Consider the following 24,852-nt stretch of genomic DNA (forward strand, 5'->3'; position numbering starts at 1 on the left):
CATATATATTCACATGTTTCTTGCCTTACAAACCAGCCATGGAATAAATAAACCATCGACATGCCATGCCGCTCCCCATTCAGGGTTAGAAAAAGAAGCTCAGAAGTATTTTGCCAATTATTTTGAATCACAACTAGACTCGAGGGCAAGTCTAAGTTCAACATCACTCTGTCCCTTGCGCCCTTACTGAACATAGGAGGAAGCTGGGCGCAGAGGACAAAGGTGTTCTGATTACTTCTTGGACATCCCTCCTGGTAAAAATTCCCTGAGAATTTACGGATTCATGGAGGAGGATGTCCAGAGACAGAGAGTGCCTCAGGCTGGACGGAAAAGCAACTGAATGGTGACCAGGGTTCTCTCAGGGGCACCCCGTGACCCTCAACAGAGCAGCCCGTCCCCTGCTCCAAGGTATACTCACCCACCCTCACCTCAGGCTTCGTAAAGAGAAAAGTAAATGGGGGGTGCTCACCAGGCTCCCCCTTTCTGCCCAGCCAGCAGCAAAGGTGAATCCTCGAAAGTTTAACAGCGAAGTGGGTCTGGAGGCAGCATGTGGGGCTCGGGGAAGAGCCCACGTGCCAGGAGGTGCCAGGGACACGGAGACAAATTTCAAGTGGGGGCAGCCTGGGATGGATGGGTGCCTTGACCCACATCTTTGAACGTTTTCTCTTTCAGGGCTGGCTTACGCAAGTCCTGAGGTCTTGCCCTATCCCTCGTGCAACCCTTGAACATCTGGGACGAACGACTGAGGAGAAAACAAGAACTCAAGTGTGTCTGCAAAGAAACTCCTATTTGCAGGGAGATGTAGCTTAGGGGCAGGGGGGCGGGGACAAAGGTGAACTCCCGTGATTGGTTATAGGGACCTTTCACCCCGCTTTTTATTGGGGAAGAATTAGCGAACCCCAAAAGCTGGTAGTTGAGGTGGGAGGAGGTGGAAATGCTGTTTGTCATATTTGAGCCATCTAAGGGAAAATGGTTGCCCCCTCTGGGTTCTCAACTCATCTTCCATTTTCCCTAAATGAGACAAAAGAATGCCTGAGTAGGATCATTTTGACAAGAAAACGATACCAAAGAGAAAATGATGTCTCTGACTTTTAGGCACCAAGGGTTTATGTTGCCTCTTGAAAGGCACTAGATTCACCAACATGACTACTGGATTGTCGATGGTGAGGGAAAACTGTGGTGTGGTTTGATGATACCAGAATAATAATGGTGGAGCCACAGGGCTAAGCCCTGACTCCTCGGGCTGCAGACAGGATGAAATCGACGTCCGATCCACGTTCTCAAGACAGGGGAGGGAGAGATGGGAGAATGGAAGCCACACTGGGCAGGCAAGATAAGCCAGAAGTCAAGGAATGAGGGATGAATTCTATCCTACAATCCCTCACAGGAAGCCTTTGTCTTGGTTTGAAAAAAGAAATTATTATTTTTTTAAGGATTATGTAGACAACACACCAGACCTCAAAGTTGCATTAATTTTTACAAGCATGCTCCTAATTCAGAATTACTTGCATATCCCTTGTTATATTAAAACAAGAATTACCATAAGTGGACTACTCATTTTTAAGTAATGAACTAGGATAAAATACACAACATTAAAGTTATACTTGGTACAGATAAAATTAAGTTTATTTTGATCGAGTTCAGTTGAAGACCTGGCAGTTCCTTAATGGAGGCAGTGAGGTCTGTAGATGTAGAAAGGGGAAGGACGAATCTGAATCTGCACTAAACTTGTAAACTATCATTAAAACTTTTGTATTTTTCTAGTTACAGACTGTGGAGTTTACTGCCTACTGTAATGTTTGCAGCATTAGACGACTAGAGTACAGATTTTTTAAGCAGTTGCCATAATACGTCAGAATTAAAAAGCATCTATCCTGCTAATGGAAAGTTCTGTAATTTTTACAAATGCTCCTGGTGATTATAATAGCCTCTGAATTTATAACATCTAGAGAAGTGAACGTGCATAGCTATTATCATTCCATGCACTGTGATTTCTCCAACACACTGGTGAGTAAAAAAGCCTCTGAGTACCTTCTAGTTCATTTAAAATTCCATATAACGCCCGGAGGGACGGCATCTGAGCTAAAAGACAGTAGACCAAATTAGTAAAAATTAGTAACTGAAGGTCTGATTGCACAGAAAAGCATTCAAGTGGCCACTCACTTCAGACAGCCCAGCGGGCAACAGCCTTTTATTGTGACAGGTGGAACTGCCTAATGCGAGATTTAAAAGGAACTATGAACAAGACTATTAGTAATTAAAGCCTATCTATTTGTCTCTCTTGTAAGAGAAATAAGTTTGTAGACCCAGGCTTTTAGCTGATGTCTGGAGGAAGGGGCTTGCCCCCTGCTCGATTCTAGGAGTGATACTGTGCTTGTAGTGTTTCGTTACTTAGAAGTCGTAACGTACGAAGGCATAAAACTTTATAAGATAATGTTGGGTATAGAGTACAGTCAAGAAGACTCAGTATATAGTCTTCCTATATGTACGCAGTATTTCTGTATTCTACAGGATGTAGTATTTCTGCCTCTTTCTCAAATCAGCTTTGTTTTTACTTTCTTGCTTACTACTGACAATTCTGTCTGAGATACAGACAGATGAGCTTCTCAGGCTTTCATGGAAGAAATGGTCTTGAATTCTTTTCCGGACTTGGTACCCAAGAGGGAAAAGCTCTGTTCTTTCTTCTATGACAGGCCCAACTGATAAATGATTCACAGTTAAAACTGGACCTTTGAGTGTGAAAACAAAACAAAACAAGACTTTAGACTAGTATAGAAGGTTGTGTTCCAAACCTGCCTTTTGGATGTTTCTAAGGCACACAGCAGAAGCTCAATCAATATATGCTGACTGGATACATGAATGAATAGATATGTATTTGCATATTAAAATCTGTTTAATTAGCATTTGTCATATATTTGAACATGGTGCTTTTTCTGCAGTGCCACTGTAATAAACACTTGATTAGCAAACGCTGCTGTATTTGGCAATGTTTTAGCCAGGATCTCAACCTACTGCTTTATATTTGTTTACAAAGTGGCAATGTAGCATATCAACAATCCCAAATCATATAAGCTCTTGCATTTTTTACAATTTTGTCTTCTCTTTGTGTGTTTTAATTGAAAGGACAACCTCAACACCCAGATTTGGGGTGATAAAACAAACATCAGCAAACTGAAAACAATTAAAAGAATAGAGTGTGTTCTCTGATCACAACAGAATCAAACTAGAAATCAGTAACAGAAAGATAACGGAAAATCTCCAAATACTTGGAAACTAAACCACACGCTTAAAAATAATTCATGCGTCAAAGAGGAAGACTCAAGGGGGAAAAAAACATAACTGAATGAAATGAAAATACGACATATAAAAATCTGTACAACACAGCTAAAGCAGTGCTGAGAGGGAAATTTATAACACTAAATGCCTAAAGTGGCAAAGAGGAAATGTCTCAGATCAATAATCTAAGCTTCCATTTCAAGAACTTAGAGAAGCAAGCAGAATGAAGGAAATAATAAACCTAAGAGGAGAAATCATAAAATTGAGAGCAGAAAAATAACAGAGACAATCAATGAAACAAAGAATTGGTTCTTCAAAAAGATCAACAAAATTGAGAAAACTTTACAATACTGACAAAGAAAAAGAGAGAAGATACAAATTATCAATAACGGAAAGAAAGAGAGGATATCACAATAGACTTTGCAGACACTGAAAGGATAAGGGAATATTACAAACAACTTTATACACATAAATTTGGTTTTAGATGTAACGGATCAATATTTTGAAAAACACAGACTACCCCAACTCACCCTAATAGATAACTGAAATAGCTCTATAGCTAGTAAGGAAACTGAGTCCACAAATTTAAAATTCCTGAAAAATAAATCTGTAGACCCAGATGATCTCACCGGAGACTTCTACTCAACATTTAAAGAATTAACACCAATTCTATACTAGCTTTTCCAGAAAATAGAAGAGGTGGGAAAACTCACTTCATTTAACGTAGCTAATATTACCTTGATGATAAAACCAAAGACGGTACAAAAAAAGAAAAAGAAAACCACAGACCCAATATTCCTCATGAACAGAGTTGCAAATATCATTAAGAAAATATCAGCAAACAGAATCCAGCAATACATAGAAAAACTCTCGGCCGTGATAAAGTGGGGTTTATTTCAGGGATGCAAGGCTAGTTCAATATTGGAAAATGTATCAGTGCACTGCACCATAATAACAGGCTAAATAAGAAAAATATCATCAAATCAAATGATGCAGAAACAGCATTTGAAACAATTCAATATCCATTCATGACAAAAAGTCTCAGAATAGGAATACAGGCATATTCCTATTCATAGAGCACTGTACTAAAGTGAATATTGCAATAAAGCAAGTCGCATGAAGTTTTTGGTTTCCCAGTGCATACAAAAGATACATTTACACTACACTGTAGTCTGTTAAGTGTACAAAAGCATTATGTGTAAAAATACAAAGTACATACCTCAATTTAAAAAATGCATTATTCTAAAAAATACTAACCATCATCTGAGCCTTCAGCGAGCCACAATCTTTTGCTGGTGGAGGGTCTTGCTTCGATGTTGATGGCTGCTGGCTGATCAGGGTGGTGGTTGCTGAAGGTTGGGGTGGCTGTGGCAATTTCTTAAAATAAGACACAGATGAATTTGCTGCATCAATTGACTTTTTCATGAAAGATTTCTCTGTACCATGGGACGCTGTCTGATAGCATTTTACCCACAGCAGAACTTCTTTCAAAACTGGAGTCAATCCTCTCAAACCCTGCCACTGCTGTATCGACTAAGTTTATGTAATATTCTAAATATTTTGTTGTCATTTCAACAATGTTCACAGCATCTTCACCAGGAGTAGATTCCATCTCAAGAAACTACTTTCTTTGCTCATCCATAAGAAGCAACTCCACATCCATTAAAGTTTTATCATGAGATTGCAGTAATTCAGTCACATCTTCAGGCTTCACTTCTAATCCTAGTTCTCTTGCTGTTTCTACCACATCTGTAGTTACTTCCTCCAGGGAAGTCTTGAACTCTTCAAAGTCATCCACTGGGACTGGAATCAACTCCTGTGAATGTTGATATTTTGCCATCCTCCCAGGAATCATGAATGTTTCAGAATGGATGTTGTGTTAATAGACATGGAAACAACATTAATCTTGTCATATATCTCCATCGGAGCTCTTGGGTGACCAGATGTATTGTCAAGGAGCATTGATAATTTGAAAGGTATTTTTTTCTGAGCAGTAGGTCTCAACAGCGGGCTTAAAATACTCAGTAAACCATGTTGAAAGCAGAAGTGTTGTCATCTAGGCTTTGTTGTTTCATTTACAGAGCACAGGCAGAGTAGACTTAGCGTACTTACGGGACCTAGGCTTTCTGGAAAGGTAAATAAACACTGGCTTCAATTTAAAGTCACCAGATGTGTTAGCCACTAACAAGAGAATCAGCCTGTCCTTTGAAGCCAAGCACTGACTTCTTCTCTCTAGCTATGAAAGTCCTAGATGTCATCTTCTTCCAGTAGAAGGCTTTTTGTCTACAATGAAAACCTGTTGTTTCGTGCAGTCACCTTCATAAATGATCTTTGCTAGATCTTCTGGATAATTCACTGCAAAACTTGTACATCAGCACTTGCTGCTTCACCTTGCACTTTTATGTTATAGAGATGGAGTATTTGCTTAAACCTCATGAACCAACCTCTGCTAGCATCAAATTTTCTTCTGCAGCTTCGTCTCCTCTCTCAGCCTTCAAAGGATTGAAGAGAGTTAGGGCCTTGCTCTGGATTAGGCTTTGGCTAAGGGAATGTTGTGGCTGGCTGGATCATCTATCCAGACTACTCAAACTTTTTAACAGCAATAAGGCTGTTTCACTTTCTTATTATTCATGTGTCCACTAGAGTAGCACTTTTGATTTCCTTCAAGAACTTGTCCTTTGGATTCAGAACTTGGCTAATTATTTGGCGCAAGAGGCCCAGCTTTTGTACTAACTCAGCTTTCCATATGTTTTCCTTAATCATAAGGAAGCTTAATCATTTTTAGTTTTTTATTTAAAGTGAGAGATGTATGACTCTTTCTTTCCTAAACACTTAGAGGTCATCATAGGGTTATTAATTGGCCTAATTTCAATATAGTTGTGCCTCAGGGAATAGGGAGGCCCGAGGAGAGGGAGAGAGAAGGGGGAACGGCCGATCAGTGGAGCAGTCAGAACACACACAGCATTTATCGATTCAAGTTTTCTGTCTTATATCGGCGTGGTTTATGGAACCCCAAAACAATTACAGTAGTAACATCAAAGATCACAGATCACCAAAACAGTTATAATAACAATGGAAAAGTTTGAAATACTGAGAGAACTACCAAAATGTAACACAGAGACCCAAATGAGCACCTGTTGTTGGAAAAATGGTGCCACAGACTTGCTCAATGCAGGGTTTGCCACAAACCTTCAATTTGTAAAAAATGCAATAGCTGCAAGGTGCAATAAAGCAAAGTACAATAAAACGAGATATGCCTGTAGCCCCAAACTGGAGAAAACCTACATGTCCTTCAACAGGTGAATGGTTAAACAAACTGTGATACATGCATACCATAGAACACTCCTCCGCAATAAAAAGAAGGGGCCACTGATACTTGCAACCAATTGGATGGATCTCAGGGGAACTCTGCTGAGGGAAAAATCCAATCCCAGAAGGTTACATACTGCATGATCCAATTTATAGAACATTCTTGAAATGACAAAATGATTGATGTGGAGAACAGATTAGTGACTGCCAGTAGTCAAGAGGGGGTGGGTATGGGAGGGAAGAGATGTGGCTATGAAAGGGTGACACAAGGGGCCCTTGCAGTGATGAAAACATTTTGTGCCTTGACTGTATCAATGTCAACATCCTGGTTGTGAAATTTTACTATAGTTTTGCAAGAAGTTACCGCTGGATGTAAGAGTACATCTCTATGTAATTTCTTACCAATGCAAGTGAATCCACAATTATCCCAAAATAAAAGTCTTCTTACCAAAGAAAAGCAATGGATGTATGGTGTGATTCCATTTGTATGACATTCTGGGAAAGACAAAACTATAGGCATGGGAAACAAACGAGTGGATGTCAGGGGTTAGGGACGATAGGAAGGGTTGTCTGCAAGGGGCCATTTTGGGGCAACAGAACTGTTCTCTATCATAACTGGCATATATATATGTCTACTTATGTTTTAAAACCTATAGAACTGAAGACCACAAAGGGTGAAGTCTACTGTATGTAACTTAAAATATTTTTAAAAATGTATTTCAAATGGAAGGTATTATTGACACTGGTGAGTTCATTAACCTGTCCTCCAGATGAGTGACTTTTTCTAGGCATGACTCAATAAATGTTATTTCCTTGCCTGGTGGGTGTGTGAGTGTGTGGGGGCAACAAAATAAAGGTGAGAGGAAGGAAAGACAAAAATGAAGAAAGGAGAGAGGTGGGTTCAATGATGGAAGAAAGGAAAAGCTACAGAAGTGAGAAAAATGCAGCAGTATTAAACTACGTAACTGGAAGTGGTAGGTGAATTATCAACATCCTTTCCATCTCAAAAATGCTATGATTTTACTACTTATTACTAAAACCTTTCATATGACGCATGTTCTGAAGGTTTTGCTGGTATTAAGATACTAATTAAGGAAAACCGCCCGCATTTTTTTCCCTCATGGCTTCTCTCCTGAAATGAAACAGTAAGTCAGAGACGCAGTTGCATGAAACCATGGTGTGAAGGTGTGAAGGAGAGAATGAAGAGCCTCTAGCAGAACCACCGTACCTGTTCCTGAAATATTTTGGCCAAGGGGGCGCAGTCTGTCAGTTTAATGAACCTCACCACGTCGGTCACTGTCCACTCTAGTGGGTTGCTCTCGAGAATGAGTCTTTCCTCGTCTTCTGGTTTCATTTCCTACAGAAGGAAAGGAAGTGGGAGCTCACATCACCATCCCACAGTCCTCACCACCCCACAGTCCTCTCCACCCTGTCTAAACCCCTCTGGGTCTGAGCCAGACTTCCTGGACCACGAGCTACCTCCTCCCTTGGGTCTCTCCCTGGGCATCTGAACAAGCTGAAGAAACTTTCTGTCTCTAGGGAACTTCGTGTAACTTGTCTGGGTTCTGATAAGCCTTTAAGGACTTGTGTGCCTTCAGAGGCAGAAAAAAGGCACAGGGATAAGCAGTTCTTGAGTTCCGCGTTTGGGAAATCTCGGGCTTGCTAAAGAAGCATCTCTGATTAAAAGAGGAGAGATGATAAGGGGCTTATTCAGTTGTACACAAGAGAGAGCCAGTCCCCTCTCCCTTTATTTTTGTGATGATGGTAGCAATTATCATTTTGGCCAATCATGCACCACCTATGGGTTTACTGAAAACTGGATACACTGATTAATACTTTAAAACATCACAGAATTATGCTATACAAGAAGCAAAACACAAGGGCAGCCAAAGGAGATGCTGAGATGGAATTTTGGAGACTCGTGGCAAAGGGACCTTGATCACTTCATCTTGTCCATTCTCCTGACACCTAACTCACCCAAGACTGATAAGAATCTTTTGCCCTTGTAAAGCCTTCCAGAAAAAGAGATGCTATTATTTCCCTCCAATACTCCACTCTGATATTTAATGACTTGCTCTGTCAAGATGTGAAATCACCAAGCCTTCCGCCTCTGAACTTAGGAACTCAGCTGGAGCAGCCACTAGTGTTTTGGGCATTTTAAACAAGTTCCCCCAAGTCAAGGATCTAAATTCTAATGGGTTTTCCTCTTGAAAAATGAGAGGCAAACCCTGGCCTCCCAGAATGGGGGCAGGTCAGGGCTGCTGCCAGCTGTTACCTCAGCTCCCTCCGGCCTGGCCTGCGTGCTCTTCTCGTCCCCCTCGGCGTAGGAGGGCACCGGTGCTTTCCGGACCCTGCGCGTTCTCTCGACTGGGGGACGCCGCTCCGGCTCTGCCCCGCTCCGCAGGGTGGCGGCCCTCCTGGGCCGGGCGGAGGGGACCTCGGCCGAGGAGGTGTCCGTCTGGTCATCCCGGAGCTCAGAGCCCGTCTCCTCACTCCCCGTGTCATCTTCCACGGCATCTGGGTCCTCCTCTTCACTTTCCTAGGGAGAAGACAGACGCAGCTGAAGGGAGCTAGGCCACAAGGGACCCTCAGCCAGCAAACAGGGTGGACTGAACCCCTCGCCGCAGAGCTGGGTGTCCACCCCCACTCCAGTTTTCCTTCTCAGCATGGCCCTGAGCACATCCTTCGTGATGTCTGTCCCAGCAGGCCTCCGAGAACTGACTCAGTTACCTCAAGCAGCACCTGTCTAAGGTGGCTGAAAGTGCCCAATCTGTTTTCTTTGCGGTTCTAACCATTCAGCATCAAACTTCAGCCACAGCCTCCCTGGAAGTGGGTTACATTTGCCAGCCGGGCCCATGAGTCAGCGTGGAATGCTGGAAGGTGTATTTCGAGCAGGACATACCTCTCCCGAGCCAGTGGTGAAGTCCACTGTCGAAGAGCGCCGTTTCTTCTGCACAAAAATGGATTTCCGTCTTTTCCTACGCCTGGCGGGTTTGGGGTGTCCGCTTTCTGTGTTGTTTTCCCCAATGGGAGGCTTAATGATCTTCTTTCTTTTTCCATAATAATAGGCTACAGTGAGAAAGATGATTGGAAACATTTTTAAAGACCACATACACCCCTCCACAGACAAGTACGTACATGGACAGAGAAAGAGAGAAAGTAGAAAGAAAGAGAGGAGAGGAGAGGAGAGTGAGCAGGGAGAGAGGAAAAAAGAGAAGGAGACAAAGAACCCGTTCTTCATCTCATTTGGGGCAGTGGATACCTGACTTCTCATTTACACCTCAGGAAATAATTCTAGGAAAACAGCTTCACAGAGATGGAATATTTCTCCACATCCTCAGGTTGAGAAGGGAGAGAGCCAAATGTGCCCATGGTACTTACAGGATTTTCTCTCTACTCCATCCCTGCCCCAAATAGTGCGTACAGTGGTGGCAATTACTTCCCACTGGAGTGCACTGCTAACTACTCCTCAAGTCTGAACCCTGAAGAACGATCATCTGGGAGTGTTCTTGCCACTTGTTATGACTGATTCTCCTCTTCTTGATTTGGTCGAGCCAAACTAGTGACCTTAAACACACAGGGCAACTTAATGAAGCACCTCTTTTATTTTCCAAGAACACTCCTTGTCTGTTACATATTTTATTCTCCTCTCCTCTTATTCAGTGAAGACATTCACTAGTTCTGAATCTATAGCAGGGACATATATATCTATATATATCTGTCATCTCTTATTTCACTGGTTACAAAATTATTTAGTAGCTTTCAAAAATAAAATTTCTTTTATAATTCAACTACATATCAAACAAATGAAAACCACTACTACGATTTCAGTATTTGACAATAATCCTGATCACAGCAGCTTACTCATTAACAAAGGGCTCAATTGCCCCACTCTGTAACTCCCTTATTTCATAAAACAACAAAATATAGCAAAGGAAGCTTTGCCTACAGATGGAGTGAGCCAAAAGGGAAAATCAAAACGAGTGGCTCCGAGCTGACATGGCCTTCCCACACTTTGCATTGCAGTGTGGTTTTGGTATATGCCCCACTGCTGGACCACTACCTGCATTTTATGGATAAGTTAACAAACCTCTCTGGACCTTGATTTCCTTACATGTAAAATGAAAGCACTGGGACCAACTAGCATAGGTTTCCTTCAGGACTAAAATCCTCTACTTCCTATACGTCTCACTTGAATTTGGTCCATAAGCATAACAGTTATGAAAACTGCCAAGAAACCACATAATCCACAGAACTCACAGAAAATGACACCTGCTGTGGATGGCATGTGCATGGTCTAATCAGACTCTTGACTGGGGCTGGTTGATGAGAACCTGCAATAACATCCGTCTCCAATTCTACAGGGACCACACTCTTGGAAGGGCATGTGCGAATTACTGCTGAATGAACACTGCTTCACGGTTATCTCCAGGTACTGAGTACAAATGACAAAGCAGTTGTTCACACCCTAAAATCCCAAGTGGGCGTGCCAAATCTGTTTTCTCAGAAGTACGACTCTGGAACCAGAACTGCATTTACTAAATGTGCCTGAAGATGTGGCATGTTTTAAGAGCCTAGGTTGGGTGACCGCTGCTCCTTACTGCTTTCAGTTCCACCTAAATATTGTTTTATCATCCTCTCCTTAACGCTGTAGTTTAACCATTAAGCAATATCCATTGCCAGTTGACCCAAGGGATCCTAGGATTTGAAGTTCTAAAATACCAGATCCAGAAAAAATCTGTGGATGCATTTCCTCAGTTGTGTTTAATTTGAGGTGTACTACCCTAGTTCTTCTCCCCCATTCCCACATCCTGGAAGTAGGAGACGTCAGTTTAAAGGTAAAAGTTCAAGGCCAAGTTGAACCCTCAGTTAATGCCTCTTTTATTTGGGGACATCTGCTGATGAGCAGCTTGCTTCAGCAAATCACTCCCCTGGCCCGATACAATGAGATGTGGAAACAAGTTCTTCGAGAGCACTAGGAGGCACCTGCCCAGGTCTCCTGCGTGAGTCAGTGTTTGTGGGCTGAACCAGGGCTCAACCGGATAGAGAAGGTGGCTGACTTTTAGCAGAAATGGGAGTGGAAAATAAGTTTTTCACTATATATATACATATATATAATAGAAGGAAATTCACATTCTGCATAGCATTTCAAGTATGTTCAGATTCCACGGGTCCTTGTAATTTCCCAGATGCCAGCTTGGCACACTGGCTGTCAGGGCAACTTTCCAGGTCACCGTGACCAGGAAAGCAGCCTGCCCCTTGGGTTACAGACAACTGAGAGGAGATGTAGAAAGACGAGGTGAGGACCAGAGGGAAAGGTTCAGAGCTGGAGACAGCTCAGGTGGAGGCATCTGGGTGTGACTGAAAGCTCAGAGAAGAAGGCCCTTGGGGCGAGGAAGGGCAAGACTTTGGAGAGGCCATCGACAGAAGGCAGAGGTCTCAAGGGTGATGGTAGGAGATGGAAAAGGCAAGTACTCAAGGCAAGCAAAGTCCTGGTGGGAAGAGGATGGAGCCAAAGTGGTACGGGCAGGAGGTAACAACTCTGAATCATGCATCATGGTGGAGAGCCAAAGGCAGTCGGGGGCAAAGTAGGTGATGACTTCTTCTGAAGCCACAAATTACTCCACTAGCAGCTTTGAGGAACATGGTGCAAGTGAGGGACACACAGATTACAATGCACATGTTTCCCCTGGGGTAAGGAAGGGCAGTGAAAGAATCACTACAGCTTCCCAGTTTAAGGGCCAAGAAAGTAATTCTGGTTTCTAACTATTACTATTGATCAATTTTATCATGGTCTTCCTTTTAGCTGCTTAGTTTTCAAAATCAGCCAATCCACCGAAATTCATAACAATCTATTCATGTTCATGGCTTCTCTACCAAGACTTACCAGTGATAATTCATCCTGTTTTCAATCATGCCCATCCCTTCCTTACTTATGCCAAGGTTGAAACACATATCTGCAAAACTTAGCAAACCCTAGAGAAAAACTGCCTAAAAGATTCAAGAAAGAAAAGACCAAATACATGATCTCAGTTTGTTTTTTTCCCTCATAGTTTGCACTTACTGTATTTGGTTTTGGTATGAACCGAGCAGTTCTCTGGGCAGTTTTCAGAAACGAGCACTGGGCTAAACAAATTTGGACAGCATTCTAGCTTGGAACAAACACGTCTGCAGAAATCCGCTACTTGGTCAGACGTTCGTACGATTTTCACCACAGCCCTGTATGTTTTGCCTCGGTACCTAGAAAATAAGGAAGGTAAAGCTATAGTAAAACCAAGCGTTTATTTCGCAAAGGTGAATATTCTGTACAGCATATTCTACATGGAGCCACTTTATTTTCCAACAACAAAGTATACTGTGAGTAAGTTTCACTTTAATTGCTTTTATAGTTCTTAATGACCTCACAAAATTATCTTTAGGGATACACAGCATCATGCATAACACATGAGATAACAGGGCTAAGCCAGAGTCCACTGCAATGAAGACTTTCCCTTTAGCACACCCTTAGTGTGCTATATATAACTGAATATCAAATATTAGTGGTTTAGGGTGCAAATCTAATGGGCATGATTATCAAACTGAAGATAGTGAAAGAGAATGTACATTTTCCTGCTGCTAAAATGTATACTTTTTGAAAAATATGAGTACATAAAGTATCACACTTCTGCTTTGAGAACCATGCAAATTCAGAACGCTGAAGTAACACCATTGTCGAGACAGTATTCAGCCTTCTGAGTGAGAAACCCGTAAAATCAGCAAGGATACCCTAAATCTGAGACCTCAGCAGTAGGTGGCTTTAGTTTAGGCCTCACAGGACCATATCAGACCTCAGGGGAATTATGAGAAGTTGAGGAAAAAGACTTTTGTATTTCTTAGGTATGAAGGGGCAACGTGAAACGATAAAGCCTTCAAAAGTATCTTGCCCATTAGGGTAACCACGAATCTCATCCCCTAGATGGGGAAAGTGAAAATCTCTCAGCGAACTAAAACTTGCTCCCAGGGAAGTCATCTGCCCCTGCAGGTTCACCTGCCACAGGCTGGGGTTCCTCTCTCCAAAGCAATACGCCAAATCGAGGGGTCTCACACTGGGCCTTCACTCTCATACCTCCAGGAGGCTGAGAGGGTCACAAAAACGGGATGCCGGACAATTTGTAAACCCCTCAACACCAACAACAAAACTGCTTCTCCTTCTAATCATGGCTAAAATTCTCCCCTTTCTTGCTGAGTATTCTGTAACACTTCTCAGAGGCCATCATCAGTGTTTTCCCTCTTTGGGGGGAGGTAAGTCTACAAGAAGGGTATTGAAATTTTCTTCCAAAACTTTTCCAAGGTACTACAAATAAGATTTGAAAATGTAGACACCCTTTATATTCACTCACAATGAACTGATTTTATGGTATGGGAAGCCTTTTTAAAAAATACAGTGAACATTGCTTTATGGGATGGTTACTTTACTGCCATGATATTTAAATATTAATTAAATCTCTTATGTCTGCCCCACAGCTGAAACTGACAGATGAAAGTTCCATAATGTTTATATTCTTTGAATAAAGCACAACTGTTTAGTGAAATATGAAAATCCTACCACCACCCTGTCGTACCCACCAACATGACAAAGAATTTAGAGGGAGAATGCTTCTGGAACCCAGATAGTGTCATCTTTTGCTAATCACTTTTGACAAAAAATAAAAACTTCCTTCCACCCAAGAAAAACCACATGCAACAAAGTCACCGACATAAAGCAAGAATCAATACCTTCTGGGAACTATATTGGATGGGTTATTTTATTGAAAATAGATATTTAAGCCCTCGCCCAAATCTTTATAGTAATATGGGGTATATAATGCCTGGAAAAAAAATGAGCACTTGGAAATAACTGTTCTAATCACCTTTTAATACATTTCTAAAGTATCATCTGTACAAAATACTTTAAAACTTTTTAGTTGGCAATAGATTATAGGTCTTTATTTGGTTCACTTCTCACTAAATTCAGAGTGCACTGAAATTAGATGGCATCAAAATAGCTGTGCCCTTCATGTGTGGCCTAATTAAGAAGTTAAAATCTTGAACAACAAATTTATTTTCCAAGAAAATAGCATACAGTGGTAGCTTTGGCAAATAAGACTAGTTGGCGTTAGTTTTTGGAAACCCAATCAAAATCGAGGCATGAACTACCAAGGTTAAGTTGATGTTGCCAACTTGCTGAGATAATGACATGAAATCTGAGCCAAACCTGTTCTTTCATGCACTTGTATTCAGGTCTCCAGAAGTCCACTAAAAATACAACAGGGACATCAGGCCTTTTGTGCATATAGGAGTATAAAATAAGGAGATGGCCACTTTTTGTAATTTGCAAATGAAACATTAAATTCAAAGCCTTGCTCTGGTTTACCGCAAATAACGCAGTGGCAGATACAACTATGGTAAACTTCTGCTGAGTTTCTTTCACCTTTTTTTTAAATGTCTTCTGGAGAGTGTAAAAACCTCCTTCCCCCCAAATAACTCATCTCCTAAATTCTCATTGCAAAAAAATTGAAAATCGTAAGCTGAAAAATATTGTACTGTATGTTGACTCACTGGTTTTTCAGATTCCAATCCCTCTGTATGAGGGAAATATTAGAAAGATAACCAAGCTAGTATACAATAGAAAACCCTTGGGCAGTATAATTCATCTCAGAAAGAAAGAAGGCAAAGAAAGAGAAAGAAATAAAAGATCACTGGATTGAAAGTGATAAAGAGCAAAGATAATAAAAAAGATGGGATGGGGCAGGCAGAGTTGCAAGAAGTTCTCTAGCAAGGAGATCCTTCATTTAAGGCAGTCCTCAGAGAGGAGAGCTCTGCTTCCTTTTTTATTTTTTTTCTTTAAAGACTATTTCCGTTTCTTTCCTTAGCACTTTTGGATAGCCAAGGTTCTAGATAAATCTGAAAGTAAGAAGGTAATTTTCTTGTCTCTATAAGAGTCACGCTAGTCTCAGACACACACTGTGAAAACCCAGCCCCAAACAGCAGAGCGAGCCATAGGAGAACAGAAGGAAAGGAGAGAGATGCTCTTTGCTGGTTGTCAGAGAGGAAGTGTGAGTCGTCCGATTTCTTCCTCCCAGACAAAGAAGGGCTTAGACTCCACGTGTGTGTGCATAAGGCAGGGCTGGAGAAAGACAGATGAAGATGCAGAAACAAAAGTGCTGGAGCGAGAAGCTCAGAGAGGAGGCCACTGGAACCAGAAGCTGAAAGCAACAAAACCCAGGAGCAAAGGACCAGCAGACACCGGCCATGTGCCTTCCCAGGTGACAGAGGCACCCCAGATGCTGGCAGCCTGTCTTTGGAGTCCCGGTATTGTCCTGTTGATGCCTCAAGTTGGACATTTTCATGGACAAGAACTGTACATTGCCCATTCATCAGTAAAACAGCCAACCAGTCAACCAACCAATAAATGAATCCTCAAACCAGTCAACAAACCAACAAAACAGCCAAGGAGCCAATGAACCAGGCAACCAACTATCAATGAACTAGTGAACTAGTCAACCATCCAACCAACCAATCAACCAACCAATGAACTAGTCAACCAACCAACCAAGGAACCAGTCAGCCATCCAACTAACCAACCAACAAATGTACTAGTCAGCCAACCAACCAAGGAATAAGTCAACCAACTCATCAACCAACTAAGGAAACAGTCAACCAATCCACCAAAGAACCACTCAACCGTCCAACCACCCAACCAGTCAACAACTAACCGAGTGGACCAAACATTTCTTCAACCATTCCAACATCCTCTTTACTGATTACATCAGTGGTTTCTCTGATTCATTCCCTAGTTTTGTTCTTAAAATACAAACTAGATCATATCACACACATATACACACAGGCTCACACAAACCTTATGTCATCTTTAGTTCATTAATTATTGAAAACCCACTATATGCCAAGCATTTGGATACTGTAATGAACAAAATAATTGCTGCCTCAAAAAAAAAAAAAAAAAAAAAAGTGCTGGAGCAAAAATGGCCCCTACTCTTTCAGTAGTCAAGAGGTAAGAAAAACCAAAATGGATTTGGAGGCTAAAAGCAAGACAGTGAAAAAAGCCACACTGGTCTAACAGTCCTCCTAGCATCGTCCAAGTGGGATGACATCAATTTGGTTTACATCATGTCGTTTATCTTTGAAATGGCACATCGTGACCTTTTAACAAAATCTTCTTAGACACTGGGGAAGGTGGGAGTGAAGACAAGATTCCAGTTCTTCAAGCTGAGCTCACATTCTTGGATATTGAAAGAAGAATTAAAAGGAAACAGTGGTAATGCTACAAAAACAAGAAGCTTCGCATGCCATGAAGAAATCACTCTCCTCTAGCAACAGTAAGATACGGTCCTGTTTTCCTTCAAAACAAGGCTTTACTTCATTGGTCACATCTTAATCATCAGACACTAAGGCAAGTGCTCACTGGTTTTTAATCTAATTATGACATTTATCACCTCAGGACTTTCTATTTCCTCACATCTTCCATTTCACGAAACACAAGGCAAGACAATCTTTCCTAGACTCATTAAATTAATGGAAACTCTATACAACAAATGGGTGGGTATGTGTGTTTTAGGGAAGACCAAATCCAATTCAGAACATCCTAAAGTAGGTCTGTGTTCAAACCACAAACACAACACATAATCTGATAAACTTAAGGGCACATGTAGAAACGCACCCTTCTCTTAGGCTAGATTGGTTCATATGCTTGCTACAAGCAAAGGACAGCTTACGTTTTAGGAGTGCCAACAGCACAAATCTGATCAAAGTGAATGCAAATTAAAAAAAGAACCAACAAAAACCTTTCCCAGTGAAAATCCCTCTGTTTGGGAATCTTTTTTTTCATATGAATCACTTTATGGCCAAATATTGTATCTTACCCTGTTCATAAAATATGGGGGTGAGTAAAAGGCAAAAAAAAAAAAAAAAAAAAAAAAAAAAAAAAAAAAAAAAAAAAAAAAAAAAAAAAAAAAAAAAAAAAAAAAAAAAAGAAGTCAAATGAATAAAAACTAGCCATTGCTTATGAAAAAAAGAAACCAAAATAATATTTCCACAGAGCTAAGCTTGTCTTGCCTAAATGTGAAGATCTAACTCTATCTCCTTGCCACCATCTAAGGGATAATGAAGCTTAATTCACTTGGAATTATACTAGGATATTCCCTCTTTAAATTTTCTGGATAACAGAAACAAAGGACAACTTGAAAAAATCTATTAAGCCTCCACCCTGGCTTTTATAAAGGTTACCCATTCAAGAGAGAGCACAATCTTTTCTTTCCCCCAAGAAAATTTTGTTAACAATTGAAAAACATACTTAAGTGTCTCTAGATACATAGAGTAAGAGTTTATTTTATTTTCCAAAGGTATACCCTAAATCCCTTCTCCTGAGTTTCAAAATAATGTAGGTCAATTTGGTACACTTAAATTCATCAGGAAGAAAGAATTTTCTCCTCCAGAATAGCTGAAAAGAACCACGGTAGCTAAACTATATTAGAATCCATTTTTCCCTCTGCACTACAATGAGTACATTTTTGCCATTTAATATATGTTGAGTTCTAATAATAGGAGAGATTCCTTGCATGGTGTTCAAATATTGCAACAATTTCTTTAGGAGTAATATAAAAAGTATGGCTGTTGGATAAGTAGAAAAACCACTGAGGGGCGAGTAGAGATGATAATGTTAGTTTTTACATTTACAGGTCAAACACCTCTCCACATGCACCTCCATCCTCATGAGGAAATGGGGCTGCTCTTTAGTGGGGGAAAAAATACATAGTCAGAAATCCTAGATGCTAAGTGACAGCAATCACGCTGCCCTAAGGACAATCTCATGCCCTTTCTTCCTATGATCATAATTCGGCATAAACCCTGGGCAACTGCATGCCTTACACTCAGGTCTTCCCTCTGCTAAGTTAATTTATCAGACAGAAAACACTTCTAGGGCACTGGAGTGCAGAATGAGATGGAAAAAGCTTTGAACAACCAGGAAGAGCTAGCAGAAACATCCTTCTCAAAGCTCCAGAAAACAGTTCAAGGACTGTAGTACCAGGGCGAGCGCCAAATTGGGAAAAAGGCTACTTCAAAGTGGCAGGATCTTGGGGTGCCCTGGCTGGCCCCTCCCTGATCCCCTCGTTGGCCTGGCACGGAGCCAGCCCACACTCCCAGTGCAGGTTGCTGGCCCTGGTTCCAGAGGGAGCAGAGCGACCCTAGTGCACATTCTGGGAGCATGTGAGTCGGGCCCAATCTGTCTGGTGGTGGCCTGAGGACTCGCTGTTTCAGAACTTGCCCCACGTGTAGAAGGCAGTTCCCGGAATTCCCAGAGCTGCCAGGGACAAGGGATTGTTGGCTGTAGGACACAGGGTGCAGTGGCCGAGATCATGAGGATGCTGCTTCCTAGAAAAGAGGGGACATTCATATCAGTGTAAATGGGGGAATTTTTCAGAGCCACGTGTGCGTGCCCAAGATGAGAGGCATACGCAGAAACTACCAGGGAGGCCCCTATGCTTTGGAGCTACCCTACAAAGTCACTGTATGAATAAGCCCTGAAGGAGAGCACTTACACAGTTTCTTCTGAAAAGACTGGGGAAGGTATCCTCCCCCCTTTTTTTTGTTTGTTAGCTCCTGGCATTCAAGGAAAGCTCTGTCAGATCACGAGCTGCAAACAAGCTTAAGGAACAGATGCCTCAGAGTCTAAATTCCAGCAATAACATATTAAAATATCAAAATGTCCAGGTTTCAACAAAAGGTTATAAAACATACAGAGAAATGGGAGGTGATGGTCTAGGTAAAGGAGAAGAATAAAGTATTAGAAACCATTTATGAGGATGATCAGAACTGTGACAAACCAGACAAAAAACTTATAAACAAAATCCTAAATATGTTCAAAGAGCTAAGGGAAAACAATAGGTAAACAGAAAGAGAGTATCAATGTAGAGATGGAAATTATGAAAAGGAACCAAACAGAGGTCAACAGTAAGAGAAATTAAAAATTGCCTAGAGAGGTTCAACAGCAGATTGGACCTGGCAGAAGAAAGAATCAGAGAACCTGAATATGCAGCAATTGAAATCATTCAGTCTCAGGAACAGAAAGATAAAAAAATAGACAAAAGTGATGAAAGCCTGAGAAACCTGTGAGACACTATGAAGTATATCAATATACACACTGTGGGAGTCCCAGAAGGAGAAGAAAGAGAGAAAGGGGCAGAGAACATGCAGAGAAGTAACGGCTGAAAACTTCCCAAGTTTAACAAAAGACATGAAAACATACATCCACCATGCTCAACAAACTCCAAACAGCATAAACCCAGGTAGACCAATGCTGCAGCACATTATAATCAAACTGTCAAGTGCCAAAGATACAGGATTCTGAAAACCATAAGAGAGAAGGAATGAGTTACGTACAAGGGAGTCTCAGTAAGATTAAATGCTGATTTCTGATTGGAAACCATGACGGCAAGAAGAAGTGGGATGACATATTTAAAGTGCTGAAAGCAAAAAACAAACAAACAAACAAACGCCAACCAAGAATTCTATATTTGGCAAAAACTGTCTCTCAAAAAATGAGGGAGAGTTAAGACATTTCTGTATAAACAAAAGCTGAAGGAGTTCGTCACCATTAGGCCAGTCTTACAAGAGGTGCTAATTAGGGTTTTGCAGGTTGAAAAGAAAGGAAAAGAGACAACAGATCAAAGCAACATGAGAACTAAAGATCTCCTGGGAGGGTAATATCATGGTAGAAATATAAATGCCAGTACTACTGTACATTTGCTTGTAACTTCATATTTTACTTTTAAAAAGCAAATACATAAAATGTAATGGTAAATTGGTGGTTTTGGACTCATAATGTTTAAACATGTATTTGGTGACAAGAACTACATACAGGTGGGGGGACTGGAGGGGTATAGGAACATAGTTTGTGTTTATATTGGAGTTAAATTGGTATCAAAGCAAATGAGGTTGTTATACATTTAGAGTGTTACAGTTAAGCTCCATGGTAACTACAAAGAAAATACTTGAGACTGCAAGCTCACAGAGACAGAAATTAGAGTACTGATTGCAAGGGGCAGGGGGCAGGGAGAATGGAGTTAATGCATATGGGTGTAGGGTTTCTGTTTGGGGAGATGGCAAAGTTTTAGTAAAAGGAAGGTGGTAAGGGCACCACAATATGGTGAATGAGATTAATCCCACTGAATGGAATGCTTGGGAGCAGTTGAGATGGGAAAGTTTATGTTATACATATGCTACCACAATAAAAAAAAAAAAAAAAGAAGAAGAAAAAAGAGCAACTAAGGACAACAGTAATTAAATGCAATACATGATCCTGGATGGGATCATGCAAGGGAGAAGAAAAGCTTAAAGGGACATTATTGGGACATATGAAAAACTGGACTATAGACTGGGAGCTTTATATTAATGTTAAATTTCTTGAACTTGGTAACTGCACTTAAGGTGGTTACATAAGCGAACATCCTTGTTCTTAGGAAATGTATATGGCAGTGTTAAGTGTTCAAGGAGCTCGATGTATACAACTTCAGAGGATGGATGGATACAAAGACAAATAGATAGGTAGACAGACAGATAAGTAGAATGATATGGCAAATGAGGCAAAATGTTAAAATTGGTGGATATGGGTATCCAGGCAGGGGGCAAGGGCATGTGTGCATTCTCTGTATGGGGTTTGTATTATTTTTGTAACTGTCCTTTAAGTTTGAAAGTATTTCAAAGTAAAAAGTTAAAAAACAATAACAAAACAACAACACATTGCCCTTTAGCTAATGGAAGTAGCCAGCTGTCTCTCCTCCCATTTGTACCAACATAAATAGCAAAGTCGTCAAGATCTAAAAAGTTGTCGTTTTACATTAGAAGGAATGAGGTGACTCACGTGTAGTATTGTAACAGGAAAACTCCTGCTGACTGTAAACCTGTCATTATTAGAAGCTGCTCCGAGACGCTGCTGTGATCTAGCGCACTTGAAACCCAGTTTAGAACGACATTTTCTCATTATAAGTTGCTGCATAAGATTTTGCTATGGAACTTACTGTCATATTTAATATAATAGGTAACGTACTGCCTTTACAATATGGCAGGGCTGTATTTTGCAATGTCTGTTTTGATTGTTATCAGGCTTGATTTAATAAAAGCTCCAATCAATGTAGTAACAAGGAAACAAGTGCAACCTCTGCAAATAAACTACCCCTGTCATTTTCTGGAGTGAGTGTCTGGCTCTTCCCTGAGAAGCAGGGAAGATTATAATGGAATTTAAGATTCTTTGTGCTTTTGCTATTTTTATACTCATTAGGTGTCTCTGTATGTATTGAATTTTACAGAAAAGTTTTAAACAAGTAAGAAGGATTTCTTCATACAAACACTTGCTCAAATTTTGTACTGCTACTATTATAAATTGACCTTACAAGAAAATGCTCTTCGGTTGCTGATGATCTGTCCCTAAGATAAAGTGGGAAACTGTGGAATATCAGAGATGAAAAGAGCTTGTTTTACTTTCTTCTGGGTTTCACGTAGGAATATTATTTATGTATTTCTTGGGAAAGAAGGAAAGGCTGAATTCTAGTGCCACCTTTCATTGACACGCCACTTTATACAAATAAACTCTCTCTTTATTTACACATTATCCCTTTAACCTTTGTGATTTGGTAGAACACTGTTAGATCATAAATGACTCTTAATGGATCTAAAATTATGGAGATGCTCAAAAGAGGCACCAAGACTGCTGAGTTGATTACAGACAACAGAGGCAGAATAACAGTGCAATATCTCAAAATCTCCACTCGGTACCAGCATAATTTGACTACAGAGGAAAATATTACTGGTCACACAAATTTTTTTTAATATTCTTCCATTGCACTTACTTAGAGGGGTCTTACATACTCCTTAGCCTTGAGAAAGTGGTTTACTCTTTAAAAAAGCATCATTTCCCCAAGATCTTAATGATATTTTAGGAAATTGTTATAAAAGAAGTCAACCAGTAAGATCTATTGTTTTTGAAAAGCATAAATAAGTATGAAAAGCCTCTGAAAACACCAAAGCAATGACTAAACATCATGTTATCTTGAGAAATTTATCATTTTTCTACATACTACTCAATGGGGTATAAGCCCATCACTCCGGTTCGTGCTCTTAACTGCAGAATTCAAGACACTTAAAGCAAAGCCAAAGCCTCCCCTTTCCAGTTAGCCTATTTCCAAATAAAAGAAGAAAGTGATTTCTACACGTCAACCCAAAGCCCACTGCCATTTCCCATAACCAAAACCAAACAGAGGCATTGGTTGCTTTTACTTTTTTTAAGACTGTAAATTCCCAGAGTAGAGAATCTATTTGGCATAAAGTCTTTACAATAAAATACTAAGGGCTGTTCATGAATATCGTGTAATGATGGTAAGGGCTATCCTCTATAAACTTTCTCCCTTTCAATCAAATAATCTATTTGCCCTGAACAACAGTTCATTTTTTTTAATTAACTTTGTCAAAAAATTAAAAAAAAATTCCAAATAAAACATAGCAAAGGAATAAGAAAAATACAAATATCCTGAAATAACGACGTTTGATAACTGTGGCCACCTGACCACAGCACATTTTTATCCTGAATGAACAAATCTGACACTTAACATAGTCAAGTACCCATTAAGCAAACCTCTCCTCCTGAGGAGCCCTCCGGCTTAAGGCAACTCTCTAGAGCAAAATCGCCAATACGTGTGCAAGCAGGACACAGAAGCGCAGAATAGCACTCCTTTGGTTTGTTTCTATTTCTCTGTGCTAAAGCAAAAAGAGGAACGACGAGCTTCAGAGTTGCCGGCTAAGTACTTCCAAACCCCTCATTTTCCAGGATCGAGAGCACTCACTTGGCCTTCAGTGTCTCCTCCTGGAAATTCCAGCTCAGGTCTTCCACCAACTGCAGCTCTCTTAAGACCCTTCCGGGCTTGTAAGCCGCATTGATGATCATGCTAAGAACCTATTGGGGAAAGAATAATAACTGTGGTCAACTTTAACTGGATCCATTCCTACTCAAACAGTAAGGCCTTGAAAAATACGACACTGGCAGTTAAGGAGTCCCTGCTTTGCACCCACATTAAGCAAAGGACTGAAGGACCAAAGGACGGTGATTAAGTCTGATAGAACATTTTGCAGGATAACCCTGAATTGGTTCACCATCGACAGGATAAAACAGGTGGTGAAATCCAACCCCTTGGGCTAGGAAAGGATGAATTGCTCACGAGGTTGGGTGGGGGCGAGGGGTGGCAGACTCCCAGGAACTCTTCCTGGTTACAGAAAAACGGAACCATTTCCTCCAAAGAACAATTTATTATTCTTCAGCAGGATTACTCTTCAATAGCATGGGGGATTGAGACTTTTATTTTTAAAAGTGATTTCAAATGGAAACAGTGAAACGGAGGTGATGTGCTCTTGCCAACACCTGTGGATAGACTTCAACTACCTGTAAGGAGGGTAGCAGATTATTTGCAACTAACCTGAGCCAGGTGGGCTCCATTAATGGACATTTAACACTAGGGTCACTGTCTGAGATGTGAGAGTGTTTTAAAGGATAGTCTGGTGCACCTAACACCATCCAATATAATAGTTCCCCAAATTATCCCTTTACACCCAAGTCCAAGCAAATAAGCATTGCCTATTGCCTTCTCTAGGGTCCCACTAGAACCAAGCATTTCCCTTATGTTCTTCCCTGTGCATGCCCTGTAGAGAGAGCTCATTCTGTGCTCATTTGGATGTGCTTTTCTGTTGAAAAAGAACAAGGAACTTAAGACTCCGGGAGAACTCACCTTTCAATAAGCAAATCATCATCAACTACTAACACTTATGAGTTCTGGCACTAAAGCTGCCCTATTTGGATACAGAACTTAAAGAAATGGGAAGGCACAAGGCAAAGGAACACACAGATGATGCCTGGGGTTTAGTCCCATGAAATGGTTCTTGGCTGAGGATTTACTGTGTGCTGGGTGCTGGAAATGCAAAAGAGGACACAGTTCTTGCCCCTTGGGAAGTTTCCTACAGTCCAGAAGAGATAAAAAGGAACAAAGCAGGCACTGAGGTCACATTTCATGTTTCAGAGCAAATCCACCACAGAGAGAGAGGGAAGCATGTATTACTGAGATGGGACGCTGGCATGGCTGCCAAAGCACCCAGTTTTTGGAGACCACTTCCATTTGAATGGGAAGGAAGGCAATGGAAGTGTGCTGCAGGAATTCTCACGTTTTCACACATCTTGATGTGTCTCAGGAA

At 40.9% G+C, this 24,852-nt stretch overlaps 1 protein-coding gene across 7 annotated transcripts in view; it reads right to left on the reverse strand.

Annotated features, from left to right (window-relative positions):
* SFMBT2 (Scm like with four mbt domains 2) overlaps positions 1 to 24,852 on the reverse strand; it is a 271,301-nt gene that overhangs the window by 12,334 nt on the left and 234,115 nt on the right. For all 7 annotated transcript variants that reach the window (XM_037845421.1, XM_037845416.1, XM_037845418.1 and 4 more), the window contains 5 exons: positions 23,457 to 23,566; positions 12,650 to 12,825; positions 9,488 to 9,654; positions 8,861 to 9,124; positions 7,814 to 7,942 (listed from right to left, as the gene is read on the reverse strand). In XM_037845421.1, the coding sequence (XP_037701349.1) occupies positions 7,814 to 7,942; positions 8,861 to 9,124; positions 9,488 to 9,654; positions 12,650 to 12,825; positions 23,457 to 23,566 (846 nt within the window). The remainder of the gene's footprint in view (positions 1 to 7,813; positions 7,943 to 8,860; positions 9,125 to 9,487; positions 9,655 to 12,649; positions 12,826 to 23,456; positions 23,567 to 24,852) is intronic.

This window comes from Choloepus didactylus, chromosome 8 (assembly GCF_015220235.1).
Source record: "Choloepus didactylus isolate mChoDid1 chromosome 8, mChoDid1.pri, whole genome shotgun sequence".
NCBI lineage: Eukaryota > Metazoa > Chordata > Mammalia > Pilosa > Megalonychidae > Choloepus > Choloepus didactylus.